Source organism: Neoarius graeffei, chromosome 22 (assembly GCF_027579695.1).
Source record: "Neoarius graeffei isolate fNeoGra1 chromosome 22, fNeoGra1.pri, whole genome shotgun sequence".
In the NCBI taxonomy this organism is placed as follows: Eukaryota; Metazoa; Chordata; class Actinopteri; order Siluriformes; family Ariidae; genus Neoarius; species Neoarius graeffei.
Window position 1 is genome coordinate 48763172 of NC_083590.1, and position 26872 is coordinate 48790043.

Here is a 26872-nt window from a genome sequence, read left to right on the forward strand (position 1 = left end):
GTAGAATGTTCCTGGTTGCACTGGAAAGCAGAAGGCATTAAATTAGAGTCAGATGCACAAGCAGCTAAGATCATTGTTGCTCAGCCTCAGCTAAGCATTACATGTTTAAAGCAAGACGACCTTTTGACTTCATAAAATAGGTGAAATTTAGTTCCCTCTGAAATTTGGTCATTATGATGTATGTTTATTTCTGTAATATCTCAAAAAAACAAAACAAAACAATCCTCCCCCCCAAAAAAAAAAAAAAAACCCAGGCCATTCTGTGGCTGGGAAGTTATTTAATTTGATGGGATTAAAGCAAATAATGTGCATGAAATCGCTTGCTTTGCGCAGTCAAGCAGACAGAGGAAGTCTGTGTGCACACGCGCATGCTTATCTTAGTCGTCATCTTCTTCTTCTTTTGGGTTTTACAGTAGCTGGCATCCACAGTATCGCATTACTGCCATCTACAGGTTTACTTTGAGCATGCACTGACAGTTCCATCATTCTGTCGCTAAACGAACAGCTGATCACACCGAGGTGCTCGCTGACCACCGATATTTTTTAGTTTGGTCCTGCGTTTCCTTTCCTTCATATATAACATAACGTCTTTTCTTCTCGCTTTCTGTTACTGTAGTCGGTCTTTCACATTTCATTCGCACACTCACGTCCTCCATTTTTCTCTCCTGTTTCAAATTTGTATCCCACAATGCCTTGCGTGAACGGGGAAAGCCCACAACGTCAGGCATGATGCAGTATCTTGAGTTGGGTCATGGTGAAGCAGGAAAAAATAGCAGAGAATTTAGGGCCGCGTGGCTCTAAATTCATTAATTGTTATTTTAGGGACAAAAAGGAATAAAATTGGAAGTCTGTGATTCAAATTCAGTAGCTTTTGGTCCACTAAACAAAAATAATTGGGTGTCGGGAAAATTCTTTTTATGACCTAAGCATGAAAAACCTGAAAGGCAGTCTACCTTCAATATGTACAATCTACATCATAGGATTTATTTCTTACTGGACATCTGCTAGTACAGTTAGATTATAAGTGAGCACCAGAGAATGCAGTGGCAGTGCAGTCAGTCAGAGCCAAAGAAAATGTGATAATAACGACTGATTAATGACCCATTAGCTTCTGTGCTGACGAAAAATACCATGGAACCAGTAACTAGACAAATAAAGGCAATCTAATAACATCATATTTCAGCTTACATCCGATCACGGGCGATTGCTCTAAGACAACGAGGGAAGCTCAGCCTCCTCTAACAATGATGAACATCGTGTAGGATGAATTGCGCTAGGCTTATGTTATAGCCGACCTTATAACATTGCTATTTCAAATCCAGAATCATAGAAATATATGTGCTCAACCCAACTACAGTGCGAAATCATTCTGTTATAACTTTCCCCAGTTCGCCTTATGTGTGCGTGAGTTTTTCCCTCTCGTGACAGCGCGATGCAGCCCAGCCTCAGTGGACTTCAATGGCATTTGGGAGCTATGCGCTTTTCAATCTCAAAATGCAAGACGGTTATTGGACAAATACTGCGAAAACGCCCGCCCACGGAGTCTCACGGACTCCCAGCCTCAGTGGACTTCAATAGCATTTGGGAGTTATGCGCTTTTCAATCTCAAAATGCAAGACGATTATTGGACAAATACTGCGAAAACGCCCGCCCATGGACTCCCAGCCTCAGTGGACTACAATAGCATTTGGGAGCTATGCGCTTTCAATATCAAAATGCAAGACGATTATTGGACAAATACTGCGAAAACGCCCGCCCACGGAGTCCCACGGACTCCCAGCCTCAGTGGACTTCAATGGCATTTGGGAGCTATGCGCTTTCAATATCAAAATGCAAGACGATTATTGGACAAATACTGCGAAAACGCCCGCCCACGTAGTCCCACGGACTCCCAGCCTCAGTGGACTTCAATGGCATTTGGGAGCCATGCGCTTTTCAATATCAAAATGCAAGACGGTTATTGGACAAATACTGCGAAAATGCCTGCCCATGGTCTCCCAGCCTCACAGTGGGAGGGATATGGCAGTTTCCGCGAGGAGACTGGTGATTGGTGAAAGTGGCTGGATATTTTCTTTGATTGAAAGCTCGTTTCAAATATCGACAGGCAGCGGTGAATTTCAGTTCAGTCCCATGCAGATTCGCAAGTGCTGTGGTGTATTGTAAGAGATCAGCTTACATTTCGATTTCATTCATTACATACGGTTTCTACCAGCTTTTTTAGTTTGTATATATTTTCATTGTAAATAAAGTGTAAATATGCTGTTGTCAAGTTTGCTATCTTAGTTCCAGAAATTTTGTTTATTTGAGTGACTGAACTTGAACTTGAGGGGGCTAGTCAGCTAGCAAGAAAGCTGCGCACGGATGCCAAGCATTGCTGATTTAATTTTGGCGAAGCCATTTGCCAGTCTTCCTTTCGAGGAAAAAATTAAAATTAAAGAGCAGGGTAGACCAACGCCTCAAATTGACTTGGTGAAAAAGGTAGGGAATAATACTCAGTCCTTTCAGCTCTCCTGGTACGAGAAAGTGAATTGGCTAACAGCAAGTGACCCACATCAACAACAGTAAATAGGCTACTTTAGTAATATGTCATGGATGGACCAAAAATATAGAATCTATTTAAAATGTTTATGCTGAGTATATTATATTGGGATATATATTTTTCTGGATATGAATTAAACACAGCTACAATTTGGAAAACATTTTTAAACAAAAACACAGCCGAGAACATTTCACACTACAGACCTGGATTAAAAGTGAAGGGTTATCAAAATTGTCAATAAAACATTTCTCAGTCAAAATAAGTAAAATATAGGGAAAGTGTCATTGAATGAAATGTGTGGCACCCAGCTCTGTGTTTGGCTCCCCAAGGTCAGTGCTTGTGCCTATTCCAGAACACTCTGCTGTTACTGCTGAGGTTCCTGACAAAGAGCTGCTTTCAATAATGATCAATTTTTAAACAACATGCCACAATTTTAAAATATAAAATGTTAAAATATACGCCCCCCCCCCCCCCAACACCACCATCATGTATATTGGACAGTAGGCTAATGGGCCAAAAGAACCTGTTATTTCACAGTTTGTGACCCTGCCAACAATCAGCCAGATCAGAGGCAAGAGTATGGGCAAAATTGATGTGTTTTTTTCTTTTAAAATCTGGAAATAGCGTAACCGACCAGCCTCCCCTGTTTGAAAGACTACCAGCCGCCACTGCATCCGATATTTGAACATAGAAAATGATTTTAGAGCACAATATTTGTTTTACTTCTGTTATGAGCAACGTGAGCCGAACCACTGTAAGTTCTCAGCACGCAATGCATGCTGGGATCTGGTAAAGGGGCGAGTAAAATGAATGTAGCTTCTTTGAGATCTTTTTCCACTTGCAGAGCAAAAATAATTGTCATATTGTGTCTGAAATGTCACTCAGTCATTATTAATTTCTTGTTGAAAGAACTGTCGTGTAAAAGTGATATCATGCTCACAGTCATGTGGGAAACACTGAAGGCTCGTGCTTACAGCCAAATCACAGCCTTGCTTATATTCAGTATAACCACACTCTCTACAATCTTACTTCTGTGATACTGTTTAACTACCGGTACCTTGCTGATCCTGACAAACAGGGTTATTCCTGTTTTTTTCTTGTTTTTGCTACATAGGACATTTTAGTCTCTTCATCAGTGTTTTGATTTAATTTTATTCTATTTTTTATATATTCTGTTGCCGTAGTGCATACCTGCATATGTTGAGAAGGCTTAGTGTCTATGTTTATAACAGAGTAAATTTATTTTTGGAAATTCTACATAGAATTTCTAAAAATTCTACATAATTTTTTTTCTTATTTGGTAGACATAACTTTCGTTCATTTTAGTCTCTTTAAAAACAAGCCTTCAAGCTAATACAAACTACATGCATTATAAATCACTATGAAATTATCTCAATGTACGATAATGTACAATATGCATGCGTAAATAGAATTATGATCATTATGTTATTAAGTGTACCAAAACATAGTTATGTATGGACTTGTATCATTTTATTTGTGTGGGTGTATGTTTTGCAGCAAGTGAAGAGATACAGATTTGGGAAAACTGATATTATCATATACAGTATTTTATTAATATTACACAAGTGTTAAACAATGCAAGTTTGACATTAAGGACAATATTTTACAGTAAAAAAAAAAAGAATATACACACAATTGTATCCTAAAAAGGATAATAAAGATAAGAATAAAAATACAAAATAAGCGTATAAAAACAATACAGCACAGTCCAATACTCCATCCATCCATTATCCATAGCTGCTTATCCTGTACAGGATCACGGGCAAGCTGGAGCCTATCCCAGCTGACTATGGGCAAGAAGCGGGGTACACCCTGGACAAGTCGCCAGATCATCACAGGGCTGACACATACAGACAAACAACCATTCACACTTAATTTAGAGTCACCAGTTAACCTAACCTGCATGTCTTTGGACTGTGGGGGAAACCAGAACAGGGAGAACATGCAAACTCCACACAGAAAGGTCCCCGTCAGCCACTGGGCTCGAACCCAGAACCTTCTTGCTGTGAGGTGACAGTGCTAACCACTACACCACCAGCACTAAATGCATATTAGAAAAATAATATTCTTAACAACCATGAAAAAAATAACCATATATTTTATATTTTAACTATATATCCAGAATATAATGTAAAATAATGAAAATAATATATAAAGGTGGTTGCTTTTCAAAATGGAAGACTATTTTTTTTACTATGAAATTTTGCCTTGTAATACAAACAAATAATAATCTAATGGTATAATGGCATATGCAATTATTAAACAATAAACTTTTAAGCTTAGCTTTAGTAAGTGTTTAAATTCACCCATGATCATCCATAAAATCTACATTTCATAGCTTTGGGTCTTAGCCACTGTGTCTGACCTGAAACTTTATAACATTTCAGTATGACATGGTTGTTTCATAGCTGGGAAAAAATGTTTTACACAACTTTTTGTATGTAGTATTATATTTTGTGATGAAAAATGTTAGTGTTTCATAATTCGCTAATGAGTAAGGTGAACCTTAACACCAAGTATGGGTGTGAAAGTGGCACCTTTACAGAGAATTCTAATTCTATATTTAATGCTGTGCTGTGCAGTATAGAAAATTAAATATTAATCAATTATTATACATACGGGCCACTTTTTCCAATGAATAAAAACATGCATTCTATTCCCTTCTAGTAAACTAGTATAGTTTATCAATGGCATGCAATATTGTTATCATATCGCTCATCCTCCATGTATTACGCCACTCTCCGCAATGGAGAATGAGTATGCAATATTGTTACAATATTGCACATTGTCAAGACAACACGGCGTCACACGTCAGAACTTATGCGAAGATCCAATGACAAAACTTTTCTGCTGCACACGCGCACAATCATTTCTTTGTTGGCCGGGAGAGAGAGAAGACGTTAGGATGCTAGGATTAGCTATGCTATAATTAAGCACTAAATAAATGGACTAAAAACTGAAACCAAAGACGCATTGAACACCAGAAAGGCTACCAAAACTTCATTATATATTCTTACATTTAAAAGAGAAAAACATACCAATGGACATCGAAAAACTGGAAAAGAGACACGGCAGAAATGTAAAACTTCCACGCTAGCGAGTGACTGTGACAGTTTGTAAACAAACATGGCCGCCAGGTTTGTTTCGTTAAAAGCGGAAAATTTTGAGAGAATTTTGGCTGCCAGGTTGCTCCGTTGTGTGTAGCTGTCAATGTTGATTTTAAAAGTAACTAAGTAAATTACACAAGGAAAATAATAATAGCTAATTATAATATTTGGCTTGACTGCTCTAGCATTGGCCTTCGCTAGCATTACACCAGCTAGAAGGTAACTGGACTGCCGCATTAACAGCACCGAATCGCATGTAAGCTTGTGTTGGCCTTTGCTAATGCTACTGCTGAATGCTACACTGCCTAGAAGGTAACTGGACTGCTGTGCTAACATCACCAAGTCGTAAGTAAGCTAGCGCTGGCCTTTGAGAATGCTGATATGAAAAGAGTGTGTATGTATTATAATAATAATAATAATAATAATAATAATAATAATATTGCCTGGCTTTTTTTCGTAGTCTATCACATATATTCCATTCAGCTTCAACTTGTTCAATATCATGCTAGCTGAATGGAATATATCTGATATACCACTCAACGCCAGCCAATATTATTTAAATATACAGCAGAATTTATAAAACAGTATAGCCTAGATTTGTTTGTTACAAATATACCATCAGACCTCAAAACTTTAGAGCAAACTATGCATTTGTATGTTGATTTGAGAAATTTCTTCTTCTTCACGTTACTGACTGAAATATAGTGAAAATGTAAGGTTATGTACTGTGGATCTACAACTGTGTGGATGACCGGCAGGGTTTCCTTCAGAACTACTGGAGGTTCCCATGTGCCCATTTCCTTGTCAAGCAAAAACTGCAGTCAGCTCATGATTATGACCCTGTCATATGGACCCTACAGTATCCTCCACTTTGTCACAGAACCATTTTTACATAAATCGAATGTAAATTGACAAAATGACAAATTCTACTTATTTACATCGGAACTATCAGAGACTGCATATCAAGGTCACAAAGAGGGTTCATAACAGGTCTTAATGGAGCATTCAGTGGCTTTTTTCAATGGCTACTCACCTGTCTTTAGACAGCAGGGGCTTGCGATGACGTTCCACAAAGCACACAAACAGCTGGACAATATGGTGTTTGAGAACGTGTGGACACAGGCCTCATCTGGAAGAGCATTCACAGACGGATGGCAAGTCTGGTGGCTATTTGTCCCTTTAGAGAGCCAGATCTCAACATAAGTACATATTTTGGATTTTGGACCAATCTGTTACACATCACCTTTCACCATCGTGATCAAAACAGTGGTGAACCTACTGCTACTGATAGTATATCAAGGTCCATCTCTATATGCAAAGCAGCTGTACCAAGTTCTGCACTTCAGTACAGTCATCTTGTTGGTAACAGAGCTTGCATTTGGCTCTTGCACACTGCCAATTTCATTCCAACATAGTAAAACCACTTAGAGAACAGCTGAACCATTTTTGGTTTCTGCTGCAAACATGCAGCAAAGGAGCTTACCTTTATTTTCCTCGATGGCTCAGCAGCAGTGATTGCTGTTTGCTTCGCTCCTTGCTGTGAATATACAGTTACATAGGAATGACAATGAAGTAGGCAGCAGTATTCACTTAGCCTTGAAGATTAATACATTACTACTGCCATTGTGCTACTGTTTGGGCAAGGTTCTGGAAGTTCTGATCAAAGATGATTCGGTTCCAACTAATTTGGACATTGGCCCACCATCAGGGTCTGGGAAAACAAAGAGTTTGCCGTACTAGTCTGAGGTTCGGAAAGTTCAACAATTCACAAATTATGACTTCATGAAGAGGCCACATGTCTGTTCTAACAGTAGTTAATCGACACTAGAATTATAGTCACCCAATATATGTTTCAGTGTACATTCCTTTGATAATGCAGATTTACCAATAACAAAATTAGCAAGAAACAAATGGCTTAAAGCATTATATACTGTATATCCATCCATCCATTATCTGTAACCGCTTATTCTGTGCAGGGTTGCGGGCAAGCTGGAGCCTATCCCAGCTGACTATGGACGAGAGGCGGGGTACACCCTGGACAAGTCACCAGATCATCACAGGACTGACACATAAAGACAAACAACCATTCACACTCACATTCACACCAATTTACAGCCACTAATTAACCTAACCTGCATGTCTTTGGACTGTGGGGGAAACCGGAGCACCTGGAGAAAACCTATGCAGACAACATACAAACTCCACATAGAAAGGCCCCCGTCGGCCACTGGGCTCAAACCCAGAACCTTCTTGATGTGAGGTAACAGTACTAACCACTACACCATCGTGCCGCCCTATATACTGTATCCATCCATCCATTATCCATAACTGCTTATCCTGTGCAGGGTCACAGGCAAACTGGAGCCTATCCCAGCTGACTATGGGTGAGAGGCGGGGTTGACCCTGGACAAGTCACCAGGTCATCGCAGGGCTGACACATAGAGACAAACAACCATTCACACCTCCAGTCAGTTTAGAGCCACCAATTAGCCTAACCTGCATGTCTTTGGACTGCGGGGGAAACCGGAGCACCCAGAGGAAACCCACACAGACACGGGGAGAACATGCAAACTCCATACAGAAAGGCCCCAGTCAGCCGCTGGGCTCAAACCCAGAACCTTCTTGCTGTGAGGCAACGGTGCTAACTACTACACCACCATGCTGTCCCCATACAATGAATTGATTATATAAAATATTCTATCTGTTCTAATCTGTGTAATAGTTGCATTTTTTTATTAGCGATATAATGAAGACAGTGAGACTAGTTTGTCACATCACGCAACTAAGCGGTTTATATCACGCTATTTTCATTAGGTTCGATTCTTGCCTTCAAGTGCAATACTGAAATATAAAACATGAACCTCAGTTATGTCACTTTCTCATTTTTCTATTTTTCCAACCCCTGGTCATCTTAGCATCATAAAATGATCAGTTACAGCATTCTGCATCTGACCACTTTACTAGACACTCTAAGAATGCATAAACACAGTGTGATACTCCTCAGCTGGACTTGGCTTTGAGTCAAACACACACATGAGTAAGTCTATGACTTTGGGTGTGATATCAAAGAAAGTAAAATATTAACAAGCCAGAATTCATTGGTTATATTTTATGTCAGTTAAGGCACACAACAAAAGAGCCTGCCCATTCCTGAAAACATTTTATCAAGTAAATGTTCCTAAATCCCTTTGACATATCCCAGCTTGATGTTTCATTATCACAAATATCAGTACTTAGACAATTCTAGGATGTTAGTATTCAGTCTGACTCAGCTCTCAAAATGCCGTTGTTGACTTTACTCAGGACTTGGATGCTTCACACAAGTGAACACTTGTAGCCCAGAGAGAGGACTGAGAGAAAATTATGAATACAATATGAATACAACCCGTTCTAGCAGCAACAATGCACTTGAAGTAACTATGCAGTAGTTTATGTATATATTTATTTTAAACCAGTGTTTCTCAACCACTGGGCCACAGTCCATTCGTGGGCCATGAAGCGCCATCTAGTGGGCCTCGAAAATTTTTTCCAGTTGAAGCTAATTTTTACTCATAGTAGGGTACAATTGCTGGGTTGCATCCAACATCACATCCACCTCATTAAGCTATGGTCACACTACAGCTCACGAAGCTCTGCGATGGGTTCTTGATGAAAATGAGGCATTTTGGTGATATGCAATGTGAGCTAAAAGTTGTGGTCATACAGCAGGTGAACACTTGACTGTCACACCTTCGCGTGCTTGAGTATGGCGCAGCTCGAGTGGCTGGGCGCACTCATGGAGTGCGTTGTGCACGCACTTGGGACCCAGTCATTATGGGAAACACCTGATACTGATTTGAGTGCAATCAGCACACGCAGATACGGATGCTGTTTTCACAGAGGCTTTGCGAAGTATTACCATTATCACTGTCACATTTGTTTCTATCCATGTTTATAACGCTATTTAAATACTCTGCTTTATGAGTCTGCTTTCTGTTTTGCTTTTGTAACTATCACGCCTGCTAATAAACACTCTTCCCTGCACTTAGATCCATCTACCACCATCTATCTTGTAGTGTCCTGATCCCCAGATCTTTAACCCAGCCACACATAAAAAGTTATACACCTCCATGCTCTTCCAGATTTTCATCTGTGTGTCTGTGGAGAATGATGTCTGCAGCACCAGGTAGTTTGAGATGTCGGGGAACTCAATGGATGGATACTTTTCCAACTCGTAGGCTCAATCCTTCTTTGTCAGTGTGTAAGGATCTATTCTATTGAATGGGTTCTGTATTCACTTCTTTTGAGTGTACTTCTTGGTTTTAATAACTTGCTTGTTTGCTGTACACAAACATGGCAATAAGTTCTTGCGTTAATGGACCAGACTCCACTTTTGGATCATTAATCCCTTTTGACTGAGAATGACCCACATGCATGGTTTTATATTGGCTTCGGGCACATCCATACAGTTTTAAATACAATACTTACAATTAAAAACAGTGTTTTTATTGCATTTATTTAATTCCTGGGCTCCCATCTGTAACAGGGAGTGATGTTGCATCCCATTAATACACTTACAGTAGATTATTAGATTCTAATAGAATAGATGAGTTAAAATAATTGGGGATCTTTTTTAATGGGCCCCGACTCGTTACAAGTATGAATAGGTGGGCCTTGAAGCAGAAAAGGTTGGATGCCGCTGCTTTAAACTATATATAAAAGAAATACACATTTACTTGTTAGTTAGCTACCTAGCTATTGCATTACTAAACTGGCATTCTCACAAGTCAGAATGCCTTGCTAACTGGCTCGTTAATTGGGCATATTTACCGTACATGGAGTCTATGTAAACCCGAAAAACAAATGTTTAATGTTCTCATCTACGAAATATTTTGTGCTGCTCTTTAAAGTTTAAAAAGACCTTCATTTGCCATGCTTGAAATGGAAATGTTGTTTCCCAAGAAAAACAGGCAATGGAAAGTTCAGAAGGGTGTGTTAAAAGTTCTGGAGCACAGCTCATGTTTTATGGGGCTGTAACTTGTGTCAGCACATCAAGCACATCAAATCATCATCATTTAGCCTTTCAGAGATATCCATCTGTGAAAAAAACTTGCACATTAGTTTCGAGAATGATGTGGGTTTGGCTCACTTTTCCAAACTATCATCTCCTGGTGCAGCAGGAAACGTTGTGGGTTCAAGGTGAGTAGCAAAATTCCTTTAGTCTGCAAAGCTTTATGTTTCCCAGTTATAGGTCTTTACCAAGAAACCATACGTCTGCTTTCCTTCATGCTCTGCAGATGATTTCACTGTCACACCTCATCTCTCCTCTAGGAACTGCTGCTGAGTCGGCGACGCAAGAGAGAGGCGGTTTTTGTATTAGTGTCTTCCTGGTCGCTTTCACAATCTCTCTAAACAATAAGAAAACACAGAGAGATGAGACACAAACAGAGATGTGATGAAGAATATGACAAGAGTGCTCTGAGAGCACAATATCCCCTGCTGGCAACTCTGGTAAAATGTGACTGAATTGAACGAAATTGCAATATGCATATTACTGACATATAGCAAAGAATCCTGTCAAGTTTCGAGAAATTCTTCCAAAAATTGTGAGAGGAGTTGATTTCAGAAGCTTCCCGGGATGGATGGATGGACAAACGGCCATCACCATGACATAATCCCCCTTTGGGCCTTCTGGCCAGTGGGGCATAAAAATTGTGAGGGAAGTTGATTTCAGAAAGTAAGCACACCTTGATGAAATTGCCAAAGTACAAGTTTGTTAATAATCAAGGGCATAACTCTGGTAAAATTTGCCCAAATTAAAAGAAATTTCAACATGTGTATAACTGTCATATAACAAATTAAATTAAAGTAAATTGCAATATGTGTATTACCGTCATATAACAAGGCCTTTTGCCAAGCTTCGAGAAATTCGTCCAAAAATTGTGAGAGGAGTTGATATCAGAAGGCAAGCACACCTTCATGAACTTGTGAAAGTACAAGGTTGTTAATCAAGGGCCACAACTCTGGTAAAATGCAACTGAATTGAACAAAATAACAATGTGTGTACGACCGACATAATAATGCCTTTTGCCAAGTTTGGTGAAATTCCTCCAAAAATCGTGAGAGGAGTTGATTTCAGAAGCTTCCCGGGACAGATGGACGTCATGGACATCGCCACAACATAATCCCCCTTCGGGCCTTTCAGCCAGCGGGGAATAAAAAAGTTATGTTTGAGGTGCTAAATCAGCAATTACTGATGTTTTTAGAGGTGGTAGAAGTACTAGTATTCCTTTCTTAAAAACTCTGCAACATGAAATACTTTACTCAAGTAAAAGTAGACAACTGCAGAAGGAGACTCTCAAACAAGAGACATCTGTGTCTCAAACCGCACATCGATTTTGTTTACTCATTGCAAATTAGTGTGTAAATTTGGAAAACATCAAGTAATTAAAGCTAAGATAGTATAAAGTAGCTAGTAGGCAAAACAGCTAGCTGTCATGATATAAATTGTCAAGATGCAAAACATATACATGTATAAAATATATAGCTAAGACACAAACACTACGTTCACACTGCAAGGCTTAATGCTCAATTCCGATTTTTTTGTGAAATCCGATTTTTTTGTGAGGTCGTTCACATTAACAAATATATGCGACTTGTATGTGATCCTCAGTATGAACGAAAAGCGACCTAAAAGTGTTCCGCATGCGCATTGCAGGATACGACGACGTCACACGCAGTGAGCATGGCCAGTGTTTACGGAAGTAACCTAAAGTTTCCTGTGTATGACAGTAGCCAGCATGGAGTACCTGGCGATGATGCAGTTGTTGTTGCGATGGAGCCAGAACATGCACAATAGCCTGATGTTAAGTAGGAGGTTGAGAAGGAAGAGGGCAAGGGTTTTGGCTCAGGCGTTCTGCGGGGTAGTGACTGCAACCTCCGTTCAAAGGAACATCAAACACTATGTTCACACTGCAGGCTGAAGTGACTCAAATCCGATTTTTTTCGCCCATATGTGACCTGTATCCGATCTTTTATTGACAATATGAACGACACAGATCCGATTTTTTCAAATCCGACCCAGGCCGTTTGGATACGTGGTCCTAATTCCGATTCCTATCTGATCTTTTCACATGCGACTTCAGTCTGAACCGCCAGGTCGCATTCATCCGACTTACACGTCATCAACAAGCCACAAACGTCACTATTCTGCGCTGAAGTAGGCGGCGGGTCTCTCAAAAAAAGTTACAATAACATGGCTTTGATGTTCCTTTGAACGGAGGTTGCAGTCACTACCCCGCAGAATGCCTGAGCCAAAACCCTTGCCCTCTTCCTTCTCAACCTCCTCCTTAACATCAGGCTATTGTGCATGTTCTGGCTCCGTCGCAACAACAACTGCATCATTGCCAGGTACTCCATGCTGGCTACTGTCATACACAGGAAACTTTAGGTTACTTCCGTAAACACTGGCCATGCTCACTGCGTGTGACGTCGTCGTATCCTGCAATGCGCATGCGGAACACTTTTAGGTCGCTTTTCGTTCATACTGAGGATCACATACAAGTCGCATATATTTGTTAATGTGAACGACCTCACAAAAAAATCGGATTTCACAAAAAAATCGGAATTGAGCATTAAGCCTTGCAGTGTGAACGTAGTGAAAGCCATGTTGTTGTAACTTTTTTTGAGAGACCCGCCACCTACTTCAGCGCAGAATAGTGACGTTTTTGGCTTGTTGATGACGTGTAAGTCTGATGAATGCGACCTGGCGGTTCAGACTGAAGTCGCATATGAAAAGATCGGATAGGAATCGGAATTAGGACCACATATCCAAACGGCCTGGGTCGGATTTGAAAAAATCGGATCTGTGTCGTTCATATTGTCAATAAAAGATCGGATACAGGTCACATATGGGCGAAAAAATCGGATTTGAGTCACTTCAGCCTGCAGTGTGAACGTAGTGAAAGATATGTCTTATATTTTTGTCTTATTTTTATATTTAAAGTTTAATCTTAAATGACAAAGCTTATTATCTGTTTTTGATACGAGACACTGTGCTTGCATGTACACACAAAAACAAAGTAAATGTATTTTATTATTTCAAACCTCCGGCTATTTTTGAATCATTGCTTGTGTTATCATCTTACCAGGTCTTGTTTTTCCAAGGTACTGGTCTTACACACCAACTTGAGCTTGCATAGGCGATTGCAGGCTGACACCATGTTATAGGACATCTACAAATAAAATACAATACTCACAATTACAACTAATTCAATGGGTTTTTTCTCTAAATAAAAGTCGCTTCATGTCTTAAAGTAATGATGGATGTCGCTTCTCGTTACTTAGTTGTTCGGTTCTTGACATAATATGGATTACTAGAGTTATGGTGTTGAGTAGAGCTATTTATTGTATTGTTTATGATTTACTATTTACAGTTTGATCTCAAACACGTTACGAAGGTGAGAAACTTGTCCGCTAATTAACTTTTGATGAGGCACACCTGTTAACTGAAAAGCATTCCAGATGAATATCTCATGAAGCTGGCTAAGATAATGCCAATCGAGTGCACAGCATCATCAAGGTAAAAGCTGGCTACTTTGAATAATCTAAACTACATCTCATCTCATTATCTCTAGCCGCTTTATCCTTCTACAGGGTCGCAGGCAAGCTGGAGCCTATCCCAGCTGACTATGGACGAAAGGTGGGGTACACCCTGGACAAGTCGCCAGGTCATCACAGGGCTGACACATAGACACAGACAACCATTCACACTCACATTCACACCTACGCTCAATTTAGAGTCACCAGTTAACCTAACCTGCATGTCTTTGGACTGTGGGGGAAACCGGAGCACCCGGAGGAAACCCACACGGACACGGGGAGAACATGCAAACTCCGCACAGAAAGGCCCTCGCCGGCCATGGGGCTCGAACCCGGACCTTCTTGCTGTGAGGCGACAGCGCTAACCACTACACCACTGTGCCCAAACTGGATGTATTTATTGTTTTGTTTTTTTTCAGACTCCATTTAGCAAAGTGAGCAGACAGCAAACACTCAAGGAACGTGACATGCTCAGACAGAAAGACTGCTACGGTATATCATCCATCCATCCATCCATCCATCCATCCATCCGTAACTGCTTATCCTGTCCTACAGGGTCACAGGCAAGCTGGAGCCTATCCCAGCTGACTATGGGCGAAAGGCGGGGTACACCCTGGACAAGTTGCCAGATCATCGCAGGGCTGACACATAGAGACACACAACCATTCACACTCACATTCACACCTACGGTCAATTTAGAGCCACCAATTGCTGGGTTTCAGTCATGTGACTTTTCTTCGCGGTTTTACCGGAAGTGAAATAGCTGGTGGTCTAAACAGCTGCCGTAGTGCAAACAACTAGCGATAAGTTATCAGAGTACGCTCGTAATCTAGAAGCCGCTGCTGGCTTTAGATATATTCAGAAGATTGCTATGTGCAATGGAATCGACCCCTACAGTCTGGGAAAGAAGGATTTGTCATACGATCTCGAAAACTATCCTTCAGTCGAGTTCCCCGACATCTCGAACTATCTGGTGTTGCAGACGTCCTTCTACACCGCAAAACGGATGAAAGCGTGGAAAAGTATGGAGGCTTACAGCTTTTTTGTATGTGGCTGGGTAAAGGACCTCGGGATCAAGTCACTGCCGAATGAATTGTTTTTGCCCGTGTAAGTTTTTTTTAAAAAGCTTTTTGTTCGCGTCTTTACAACGAAACGCTGCAAGTTGAAGTGCAAACAAACAACAGTTGGCTTGATTCTTACTTGTGTTGGCGCTTATCTCTCAGGTCAATCATTCACAAAGATCATCAGAAACCCCTTTAAAGACCTGGATCTTAGTTAAACAAGACGGAGAAGTGATCACGGCGCGTTGTAACTGTATGGCTGGGGAAGAATTTTGTCACGACCTTCATACATATGGACTTTGTAAGGAGTAAACAAAGAAACAGCTGGGGACTTTAGCGCTTCATGACTAAAAAAAGTACCGTAAAATAACGACACATAGCTGAGAGGGAAATACAAACTTTTCACCAAGTGATCACTGCAAACTCGAGCATGCTTCGACTCGGCTCCCTTCGATTTCAGCGAGAGGTTCAAAAGCCACCTTTCTCGACGTCTTTTTGTGAAATCCTGCGTTCGTTCACCCTTTTTTTTATTAGTTCATGGGGAACCCTGAAGAAACTTTTATCAGTTTCATGGTTTGATCAATTCGAACAACCTAAAACAACGCAAGCGTAAGGCATTTTTCACGCGAGCAATGCACCTTCTCCGTGCAAACACTTTGTCAACTGAGCTTTGGTAGACCACCAGCTAAAGTTTTGAATAACTAATGAAGCGGATGTGACGTCACGTGAAACCCAGCAATTAGCCTAACCTGCATGTCTTTGGACTGTGGGGGAAACCGGAGCACTTGACTCTGGGATGTGGTTTCCAGAATTAAAAAAAAAAATCATGGAATCCCCTGGCTATGCCTCCCCTGACCTGCCATAAATCATCCATGTTGAACAACTGTAACTGCTTATTGAGCAACGTTTCCATGTGGACTGATGTTGCACTCCTCTGTATAAGCAGTAGATGTCGCTGTTGGCCACAGATGAGCTGATACAGCAAGCGTGTCATCACTCACTGAAGAGCCCTGGGCAACTATACTAATGTTATGCTATACAGATATAATGTCACGATGATGAAAATTTGGCAAAAAAGTTACTTTTTCTGCTTATTTGGCACACTTGTATGGAAAAAAGAGACGAGGAATTGAAGAATACAAAAATGTTCTTACATGAGGCGGAGTATTAGTTAAATGACTTTGTACACATATGTCTTACATCAAACCCTTTGGCTATGAGAAGTGATTCAAATCTGATTATTCAGCAGGTTAAACGTACAGATAATCTCATCATCATAAGTCTGCTTTAATTGTCTCATCTCATCTCATTATCTCTAGCCGCTTTATCCTTCTACAGGGTCGCAGGCAAGCTGGAGCCTATCCCAGCTGACTACGGGCGAAAGGCGGGGTACACCCTGGACAAGTCGCCAGGTCATCACAGGGCTGACACATAGACACAGACAACCATTCACACTCACATTCACACCTACGGTCAATTTAGAGTCACCAGTTAACCTAACCTGCATGTCTTTGGACTGTGGGGGAAACCGGAGCACCCGGAGGAAACCCACGCGGACACGGGGAGAACATGCAAACTCCGCACAGAAAGGCCCTCGCCGGCCACGGGGCTCAAACCCGGAACTTTTTGCTGTGAGGCGACAGCGCTAACCACTACACCACCGTGCCGCCCATATACACACACACACACACACACAGTGGTGCTTGAAAGCTTGTGAACCCTTTAGAATTTTCTATATTTCTAAATAAATATGATCTAAAACATCATCAGATTTTCACACAAGTCCTAAAAGTAGATAAAGAAAACCCAGTTAAACAAATGAGACAAAAATATGATACTTGGTCATTTATTTACTGAGGAAAATGATCCAATATTACATATCTGTGAGTGGCAAAAGTATGTGAACCTTTGCTGTCAGTATCTGGTGTGATCCCCTTGTGCAGCAATAACTGCAACTAAACGTTTGCGGTAGCTGTTGATCAGTTCTGCACACCGGCTTGGAGGAATTTTAGCCCGTTCCTCCATACAGAACAGCTTCAACTCTGGGATGTTGGTGGGTTTCTTCACGTGAACTGCTCACTTCAGGTCCTTCCACAACATTTCGATTGGATTAAGGTCCAATCTTTGACTTGGCCATTCCAAAACATTAACGTTATTCTTCTTTAACTATTCTTTGGTAGAATGACTTGTGTGCTTAGGGTCGCTGTCTTGCTGCGTGACCCACCTTCTCTTGAGATTCAGTTCATGGACAGATGTCCTGACATTTTCCTTTCACTGGTATATTTCAGAATTCATTGTTCCATCAATGATGGCAAGCCGTCCTGGCCCAGATGCAGCAAAACAGGCCCTAACTATAATACTACCACCATCATGTTTCACAGATGGGACAAGGTTCTTATGCTGAAATGCAGTGTTTTCCTTTTTCCAAACATAACGCTTCTCATTTAAACCAAAAAGTTCTATTTTGGTCTCATCCATCCACAAAATATTTTTCCAATAGCCTTCTGGCTTGTCCACATGGTCTTTAGCAAACTGCATACGAGCAGCAATGTTCTTTTTGGAGAGCAGTGGCTTTCTCCTTGCAACCCTGCCATGTTCACCATTGTTGTTCAGTATTCTCCTGATGGTGGACTCATGAACATTAACATTAGCCAATGTGAGAGAGGCCTTCAGTTGCTTAGAAGTTACCCTGGGGTCCTTTGTGACCTCGCCGACTATTACACGCCTTGCTCTTGGAGTGATCTTTGTTGGTCAACCACTCCTGGGGAGGGTAACAATGGTCTTGAATTTCCTCCATTTGTACACAATCTGTCTGACTGTGGATTGATGGAGTCCAAACTCTTTAGAGATGGTTTTGTAATCTTTTCCAGCCCGATGAGCATCAATAATGCTTTTTCTGAGGTCCTCAGACATCTCCTTTGTTCGTGCCATGATACACTTCCACAAACATGTGTTGTGAAGATCAGACTTTGATAGATCCCTGTTCTTTAAATAAAACAGGGTGCCCACTCACACCTGCTTGTCATCCCATTGATTGAAAACACCTGACTCTAATTTCACCTTCAAATTAACTGCTAATCCTAGAGATTCACTTACTTTTGCCACTCACAGATATGTAATATTGGATCATTTTCCTCAATAAATAAATGACCAAGTATAATAATTTTGTCTCATTTGTTTAACTGGGTTCTCTTTATTTACTTTTAGGACTTGTGAGAAAATCTGATGTTTTAGATCATATTTATGCAGAAATATAGAAAATTCTAAAGGGTTCACAAACTTTCAAGCACCACTATATATATATATATATATATATATATATATATATATATATATATATATATATATATGAGTACTCGAGTCCAGGACTTGGACTCGAGTCCGACTCGTGCGCTAATATTAAGGACTCGTGACTTGACTTGGATTTGAGCACTGATGACTCGGACTTGTGCATTAACTGCATTCGGACTCGTAAATTGGAGATGAGGACTCTGATTTTTTCTTTATTTTTTGTAACATGCCATAATAATTTGGCATAAGCTATTTATATCTACGTTAATTTTGTCCTAATTTCATGCAAGAGTGTCACACCTGCATGCCTTGGCGCATGCATCAGACAGATTCTTGGGTGCACTCCAGACAGCGTGCGTGCCAAGCAGACTCTTGTACGTGCTGTAAACAACTCACATCTGCACAGGAATTAAGGAGCAATCAGTGCACCGATATAAAAACTGTGAAAACACACTTACTTTACGAAGTATTGAGTTGCGTTGCTGACACGTTACTGAGCCTTATTTCCTTGTTTGGTTTCCTGATCCCCGATTTCCTGTTTCTCGTCTTTAATGCTTCCAAGTCTACGATAGCCTGTTTGTGCCTCGCTCGACCTATTGCCTGTTTCACCGTTTTACAATTTTGCCTGCTGTTCTGGATTGTTTACCTGTCTTCACTTGTATTAATACTCAGACTTGACTCAAAATTTTTTTAATGGCTTGGACTTGACTCGGATTTGAACACTGGGGATTTGGGACTGGACTCGGACTCGAGATTTAGTGACTCGACTACAACACTGATTTTATATATATATACACGGGCGGCACGGTGGTGTAGTGGTTAGCGCTGTCGCCTCACAGCAAGAAGGTCCGGGTTCGAGCCCCGTGGCCGGCGAGGGCCTTTCTGTGTGGAGTTTGCATGTTCTCCCCGTGTCCGCGTGGGTTTCCTCCGGGTGCTCCGGTTTCCCCCACAGTCCAAAGACATGCAGGTTAGGTTAACTGGTGACTCTAAATTGAGCGTAGGTGTGAATGTGAGTGTGAATGGTTGTCTGTGTCTATGTGTCAGCCCTGTGATGACCTGGCGACTTGTCCAGGGTGTACCCCGCCTTTCGCCCGTAGTCAGCTGGGATAGGCTCCAGCTTGCCTGTGACCCTGTAGAACAGGATAAAGCAGCTAGCGATAATGAGATGATATATATATATATATATATATATATATATATACACACAGTACTGTGCAAAAGTCTTAGGCACCCTATTTTTTATACAAACTTTGCTATAAATTTCTATTTTATGACTTCTGTATGATCGAGTCAGTACAAAAACATTTTAGAGTCCAAACATTCATTTTCCAGCACAAAATTAAATGTTACAGAAAAAAATGTTGTATCTGAGCAGCATATCCCATAAGAGAGCACTTTTCAGATTAAAAAAGAAAACATAATGAAGGCTGCTGGGTTTTGGTGCAAAATGAAGAAGCGAGTGTGGCAGTTAAAGTGTCCAGAAGAACTGGGGCTGGTTCTGTAAGATGCTCAGTAAAACCTACAGCTCATTTCCTTATAAAACTGCACTCATTGGGCCTGAGACTACTATTTATTTTTTTTTTAAAGCAAAGGGTCGACTCGTCTCACACCAAATATTGACTTTGTTTCACTTATTATGGCTTACAGTGGGTTTTTGTATGTTGAGACATTTAATTTCATTATTTTTTAAGCCATTTTTGGTCGACAGCATTTCTTTACATGTGACTAAGACTTTTGCACAGTACTGTTGAAACTGTAGAAACATAACAACTGTGAGATATTGAACAGATTGTGACCCTGGTATTAGGCATGAGGAAAAGCTCAATTCATCAGGTATATAGGAATCTGTGTGTATCTAGGAAGACAGAGTGCAAATCTGCTGAATGAAACGGAAACAGAGTGGTATCTATCCAAAATCTGTATGCATACCTTCGGCAGGTAATGTTTGTGTCAGTAGGAGTGGTGCTAGTGAATGTGTAGTGATTCAGAGCCAAAAGCAAACATGACCTACCTTCCACTTTCTCTTAGCGTTAAACATCTTAAAGTTCTTCATGTTAATGGAAGAGCGATTTCTCTTCGCCATCTGTGTCCTAGTAAGAGGCTAAAACAGAAGTCGTATTGAAACACGGTATCTAATATATCTGGAGAGATTATTCTCAGTCACATTTTAAAGTGAGAGAGGTTTGACGGGAAAAAAAGGCTTACTTTAATCCAGGGGTGAATCAGACATTCCTCAGCAGTCATCCTCTCACTGCGTTACAAATACACACACACACACACACACACGTATATGACAGATAATCAACACAATATAATAATGAACTTTAAAAATTGCACACAACTCAATAAGACAGTCACCGGAAGGTGATTTCATGAATGACTGAGCCCTATCCCTACAGTGCCAGGCTAGTAAACCCATTCATGTTCCTCTCAAACTCCTTTCAACACATTATTTTATATTGGAAGGAACAGAATTTGAATCTCTGACATGCCAGGACTATCACAACATTTTACTATTAAACCACCAAAAGCTGCTCTCCATCCCACAACTGATAATTAAAGGTGACATATTGTACCCCTTCTCCACAAGTAGGCACAGATCCCTGAGGTCTTAATGAAATGTCTGCGACATGCTTTGGTCAAAATACAGTGGTGCTTGAAAGTATGTGAACTCTTTAGAATTTTCTGTATTTCTGCCTAAATATGGCCTAAAACAACATCAGATTTTTACACAAGTCCTAAAAGTAAATAAAGAGAACCCAGTTAAACAAATGAGACAAAAATATTATACTTGGTCATTTATTTATTGAAGAAAATGATCCAACATTACACATCTATGAGTGGCAAAAGTATGTGAACCTTTGCTTTCAGTATCTGGTGTGACCCCCTTGTGCAGCAATAACTGCAACTAAATGTTTACGGTAACTGTTGATTAGTCCTGCACACCGGCTTGGAGGACTTTTAGCCCATTCCTCTGTACAGAACAGCTTCAACTCTGGGATGTTGGTGGGTTTCCTCACATGACCTGCTCGCTTCAGGTCCTTCCACAACATTTTGATTGGATTAAGGTCAGGACTTTGACTTGGCCATTCCAAAACATTAACTTTATTCTTCTTTAATCATTCTTTGGTAGAACGACTTGTGTGCTTAGGGTCGCTGTCTTGCTGCGTGACCCACCTTCTCTTGAGATTCAGTTCATGGACAGATGTCCTGACATTTTCCTTTAGGATTTGTTGGTATAATTCAGAATTCATTGTTCCATCAATGACGGTGAGCCGTCCTGGCCCAGATGCAGCAAAACAGGCCCAAACCATAATACTACCACCACCATGTTTCACAGATGGGATAAGGTTCTTATGCTGGAATGCAGTGTTTTCCTTCCTCCAAACATAACGCTTCTAATTTAAACCAAAATGTTCTATTTTGGACTCATCTGTCCACAAAACATTTTTCCAATAGCCTTCTGGCTTGTCCACATGATCTTTAGCAAACTGCAGATGAGCAGCAATGTTCTTTTTGGAGAGCAGTGGCTTTCTCCTTGCAACCCTGACATGCACACCATTGTTGTTCAGTGTTCTCCTGATGGTGGACTCATGAACATTAACATTAGCCAGTGTGAGAGAGGCCTTCAGTTACTTAGAAGTTACTCTGGGGTCCTTTGTGACCTCGCCGACTATTACATGCCTTGCTCTTGGAGTGAGCTTTGTTCGTCAACCACTCCTGGGGAGGGTAACAATGGTCTTGAATTTCCTCCATTTGTACACAATCTGTCTGACTGTGGATTGGTGGAGTCCAAACTCTTTAGAGATGGTTTTGTAACCTTTTCCAGCCTGATGAGCATCAACAACGCTTTTTCTGAGGTCCTCAGAAATCTCCTTTGTTCGTACCATGATGCACTTCCACAAACATGTGTTGTGAAGATCAGACTTTGATAGATCCCTGTTCTTTAAATAAAACAGGGTGCCCACTCACACCTGATTGTCATCCCATTGATTGAAAACACCTGACTCTAATTTCACCTTCAAATTAACTGCTAATCCTTGAGGTTCACATACTTTTGCCACTCACAGATATGTAATATTGGATCATTTTCCTCAAAAAATAAATGACCAATTACAATATTTTTTGTCTCATTTGTTTAACTGGGCTCTCTTTATCTACTTTTAGGACTTGTGTGAAAATCTGACGATGTTTTAGGTCATATTTATGCAGAAACATAGAAAATTCTAAAGGGTTCACAAACTTTCAAGCACCACTGTACCACAAGGATAAAGCACCACAGCTCCTTCTCGTTCTGTTTAAACAGCTCTGTTCAAAACAGTTGATTTGAGCTTCTGTTCCTTTAAATGATGATTAGGCACTGCTCACCCAACCCCACCCCCTTAACAAGCTAACAAAAGCACCTCAACACTCAGTTCACCCGCTGTTGTTTTTAAAGCAGCGCCATATTCTCTGGGTGTTCATATTTCCAACACATAGATAAGTCACCCTAGATTAAGATGCTCTGTTATGACACGTCAGGCCTCTGTTCACGAAATGCTGGCTCGCAATGTCAAAACACACACTGGCATGCCTTCATGCCAGCTTTATTTGGCTCAGTGTAAATAAGTAAAGCTGGAATACTGAGGTGCCTTCTTTAAGCAAATATTATGGATTATGTGTGTAAAATGAGGTAAAACATGACAAGGCATTTCCCCTCGGGACGTGTAGCCCACCAGAACTCCAGTAATAATTATTTAGGCTATCACAAAGCCTAGCATTTAACAAAAACATTTAAAAAAAAATCATGTTCCAACAAGGCAACAATAAAATATAGCTGATATTGTTTATATTGTACTTTATTTGGTTTATTAGTATCATGAAACATTTCCAAACCTTGGAAAGATCTGTCCTTTCACTTATGTGAATAGTCCTTGCATATGGTGTTTACATTTTGAGACAGGAAATGACTCGATTTTGCCCTGTGAACAAAGGTTAAGTCTAATCCCTCAGTACTTTCCCATCCTTGTGTGTGTGAGACTCATAATAAAGCAATAAAGCATGACAGGCTGTGCATTACACTGATTTTATCATGTGTAAGCATGTTCTTACTGGAGCTTACTTAGTCCTGGGTATGACTTTAAACTGCAATCGGTGGTGAGTTTCAGATCCAGGATGACTTGCGTATTGGGGAAAGTGGAATTACCCCTTGTTCACCATTGCTCCCAGGTCCGCTCTGATCCGGAGTGGTAGCACTTGCCTGGGTTCCAGCTATGGGTTAAATAGTACATCACCAATAAGGTGCTGGCAGCAGGGTGTTTTTTGGTGTGATGTGGCAGATGAACCCAACAGGGTCAATGGTGCATCACCAGATGGCATGCAGAAGAACCACTCAAATGGCCAATGGATGGCATCACTTGGCAAGTCAGTTGTCACTGCAGGGCAGCTTCCATACCTGTCAGGTCTGTGGCACTTTTGTGCACCACTTGGCATCAGATCTGGACATCCAGAGAGACAACAAGATGGGGGCACGGCATTGTTTGTCTTACTTTACAGTGCAAGGCGCTTCACTAGGAAAGGAGAATAAGTCTGGTGTGCTCTGGTGCAGGCCTTGCGGCCCATCTACGTTTCTGCACATCCTAATGAAGCAGTCATCATCGCTAGTGATGGACAGCCAATGATGTGACTGTACCTTACTGAAATATCTGAACAAATGACTGTTCCAAAAAGAAGATGATTACATATACAGTGGGGCAAAAAAGTATTTAGTCAGCCACCAATTGTGCAAGTTCTCCCACTTAAAAAGATGAGAGAGGCCTGTAATTTTCATCATAGGTACACTTCAACTATGAGAGACAGAATGGGGGGAAAGAATCCAGAAAATCACATTGTAGGATTTTTAATGAATTAATTGGTAAATTCCTAGGTAAAATAAGTATTTGGTCACCTACAAACAAGCAAGATTTCTGGCTCTCACAGACCTGTAACTTCTTCTTTAAGAGGCTCCTCTGTCCTCCACTCGTTACCTGTATTAATGGCACCTGTTTGAAATTGTTATCAGTATAAAAGATACCTGTCCACAACCTCAAACAGTCACACTCCAAACTCCACTATGGCCAAGGCCAAAGAGCTGTCAAAGGACACCAGAAACAAAATTGTAGACCTGCACCAGGCTGGGAAGACTGAATCTGCAATAGGTAAGCAGCTTGGTGTGAAGAAATCAACTGTGGGAGCAATTATTAGAAAATGGAAGACATACAAGACCACTGATAATCTCCCTCGATCTGGGGCTCCATGCAAGATCTCACCCCATGGGGTCAAAATGATCACAAGAATGGTGAGCAAAAATCCCAGAACCACACGGGGGGACCTAGTGAATGACCTGCAGAGAGCTGGGACCAAAGTAACAAAGGCTACCATCAGTAACACACTACGCCACCAGGGACTCAAATCCTGCAGTGCCAGATGTGTCCCCCTGCTTAAGCCAGTACATGTCCAGGCCCGTCTGAAGTTTGCTAGAGAGCATTTGGATAATCCAGAAGAGGATTGGGAAAATGTCATATGGTCAGATGAAACCAAAATATAACTTTTTGGTAAAAACTCAAATTGTTGTGTTTGGAGGAGAAAGAATGCTGAGTTGCATCCAAAGAACACCATACCTACTGTGAAGCATGGGGGTGGAAACATCATGCTTTGGGGCTGTTTTTCTGCAAAGGGACCAGGACGACTGATCCGTGTAAAGGAAAGAATGAATGGGGCCATGTATCGTGAGATTTTGAGTGAAAACCTCCTTCCATCAGCAAGAGCATTGAAGATGAAACGTGGCTGGGTCTTTCAGCATGACAATGATCCCAAACACACCGCCTGGGCAACGAAGGAGTGGCTTCGTAAGAAGCATTTCAAGGTCCTGGAGTGGCCTAGCCAGTCTCCAGATCTCAACCCCATAGAAAATCTTTGGAGGGAGTTGAAAGTCCGTGTTGCCCAGCGACAGCCCCAAAACATCACTGCTCTAGAGGAGATCTGCATGGAGGAATGGGCCAAAATACCAGCAACAGTGTGTGAAAACCTTGTGAAGACTTACAGAAAACGTTTGACCTCTGTCATTGCCAACAAAGGGTATATAACAAAGTATTGAGATGAACTTTTGTTATTGACCAAATACTTATTTTCCACCATAATTTGCAAATCAATTCTTTAAAAATCAGACAATGTGATTTTCTGGATTTTTTTTTTTGTCATTTTGTCTCTCATAGTTGAGGTATACCTATGATGAAAATTACAGGCCTCCCTCATCTTTTTAAGTGGGAGAACTTGCACAATTGGTGACTGACTAAATACTTTTTTGCCCCACTGTATATATATATATATATATATATATATATATATATATATATATATATATATATATATATCCAAAGCATTGGGAGTATATTTTTTTAATCAATCCTGAACATGGTCATCCACCTGAGTCTGTAAATTGACCAATATGTATGAAATACATATCTACAAGCAGAGGTGGACAGTAACGAAGTACATTTACTCGAGCACTGTACTTAAGTACACTTTTTGAGTACCTGTACTTTACTTGAGAATTATTATTTTAAGCTTATGACTTTAACTTCACTACATTTGAAAGACAAATATCATGCTTTTCACTCCACTACATTTCTATCAAGCTCCTCGTTACTCATTACTATGAAACAGCTTTGAAAGTGGATGTTTTTTTCTTTTCTTTTCTTTTCTTTTCTTTTCTTTTCTTTTCTTTTCTTTTCTAAAACGTGATGGTTTTATCGCAGGTGACACTGAGACAGCCGATCAGTAATCACTAGGGTCACGTCACACCCATAGACTGTATAAAATCAAGTTCAGTGATTTCTCAGGAGCATTATTTAAACACAATCAGTTGATGGCCGAATGGAGGGAGGCAGTTCTTCTGGGGAATGTACACACCCATGGCCCATGAACCCATGTTTCAGTTTTCTGCAAGGATTAAAGATTTGTTTCGTTTTAAACGTTTGCTTTGTTTGCCTAAAACGAACCACATCACAGCTTACAAAAACTCGCCATCCAACCTGCGGAAGCAGATTGAGGGATGTAAACATTTTATTCCAAGAGAAAGCTTGCAGTGAAGTTGTCTGTGCTTTTAGAACTAGCAATAACGTTGCAGTAGCTATGCAGTCTGGCTAGTTAAATGACTTTCTACGGATTTGCCCGCCAAGTTGCCGTAGCCTTGTCCACAGCTAACGCTAACACATAGCTAGTTAACTTGGACACTGTTAGCATGTAAAAATGGA

General features: G+C 40.7%; 1 protein-coding gene across 8 annotated transcripts in view; it reads right to left on the reverse strand.

The window, feature by feature from the left end:
* Positions 1–4147: 4147 nt before the first annotated feature.
* The window catches only part of si:dkey-240h12.4 (death-associated protein kinase 2), an 85928-nt gene continuing 63203 nt past the window's right edge, over positions 4148–26872 (reverse strand). For 5 of the 8 annotated variants that reach the window (XM_060904901.1, XM_060904904.1, XM_060904902.1 and 2 more), the window contains 4 exons: positions 20805–20850; positions 20611–20700; positions 13794–13880; positions 10147–11054 (listed from right to left, as the gene is read on the reverse strand). In XM_060904901.1, coding sequence (XP_060760884.1) covers positions 10974–11054; positions 13794–13880; positions 20611–20700; positions 20805–20850 — 304 coding nt within the window. In that variant the 3' untranslated portion in view covers positions 10147–10973. Of the gene's footprint in view, positions 7205–10146; positions 11055–13793; positions 13881–20610; positions 20701–20804; positions 20851–26872 lie in introns of those variants that run through there. The other 3 variants (XR_009651226.1, XR_009651225.1, XM_060904906.1) reach the window with 3 other exon arrangements.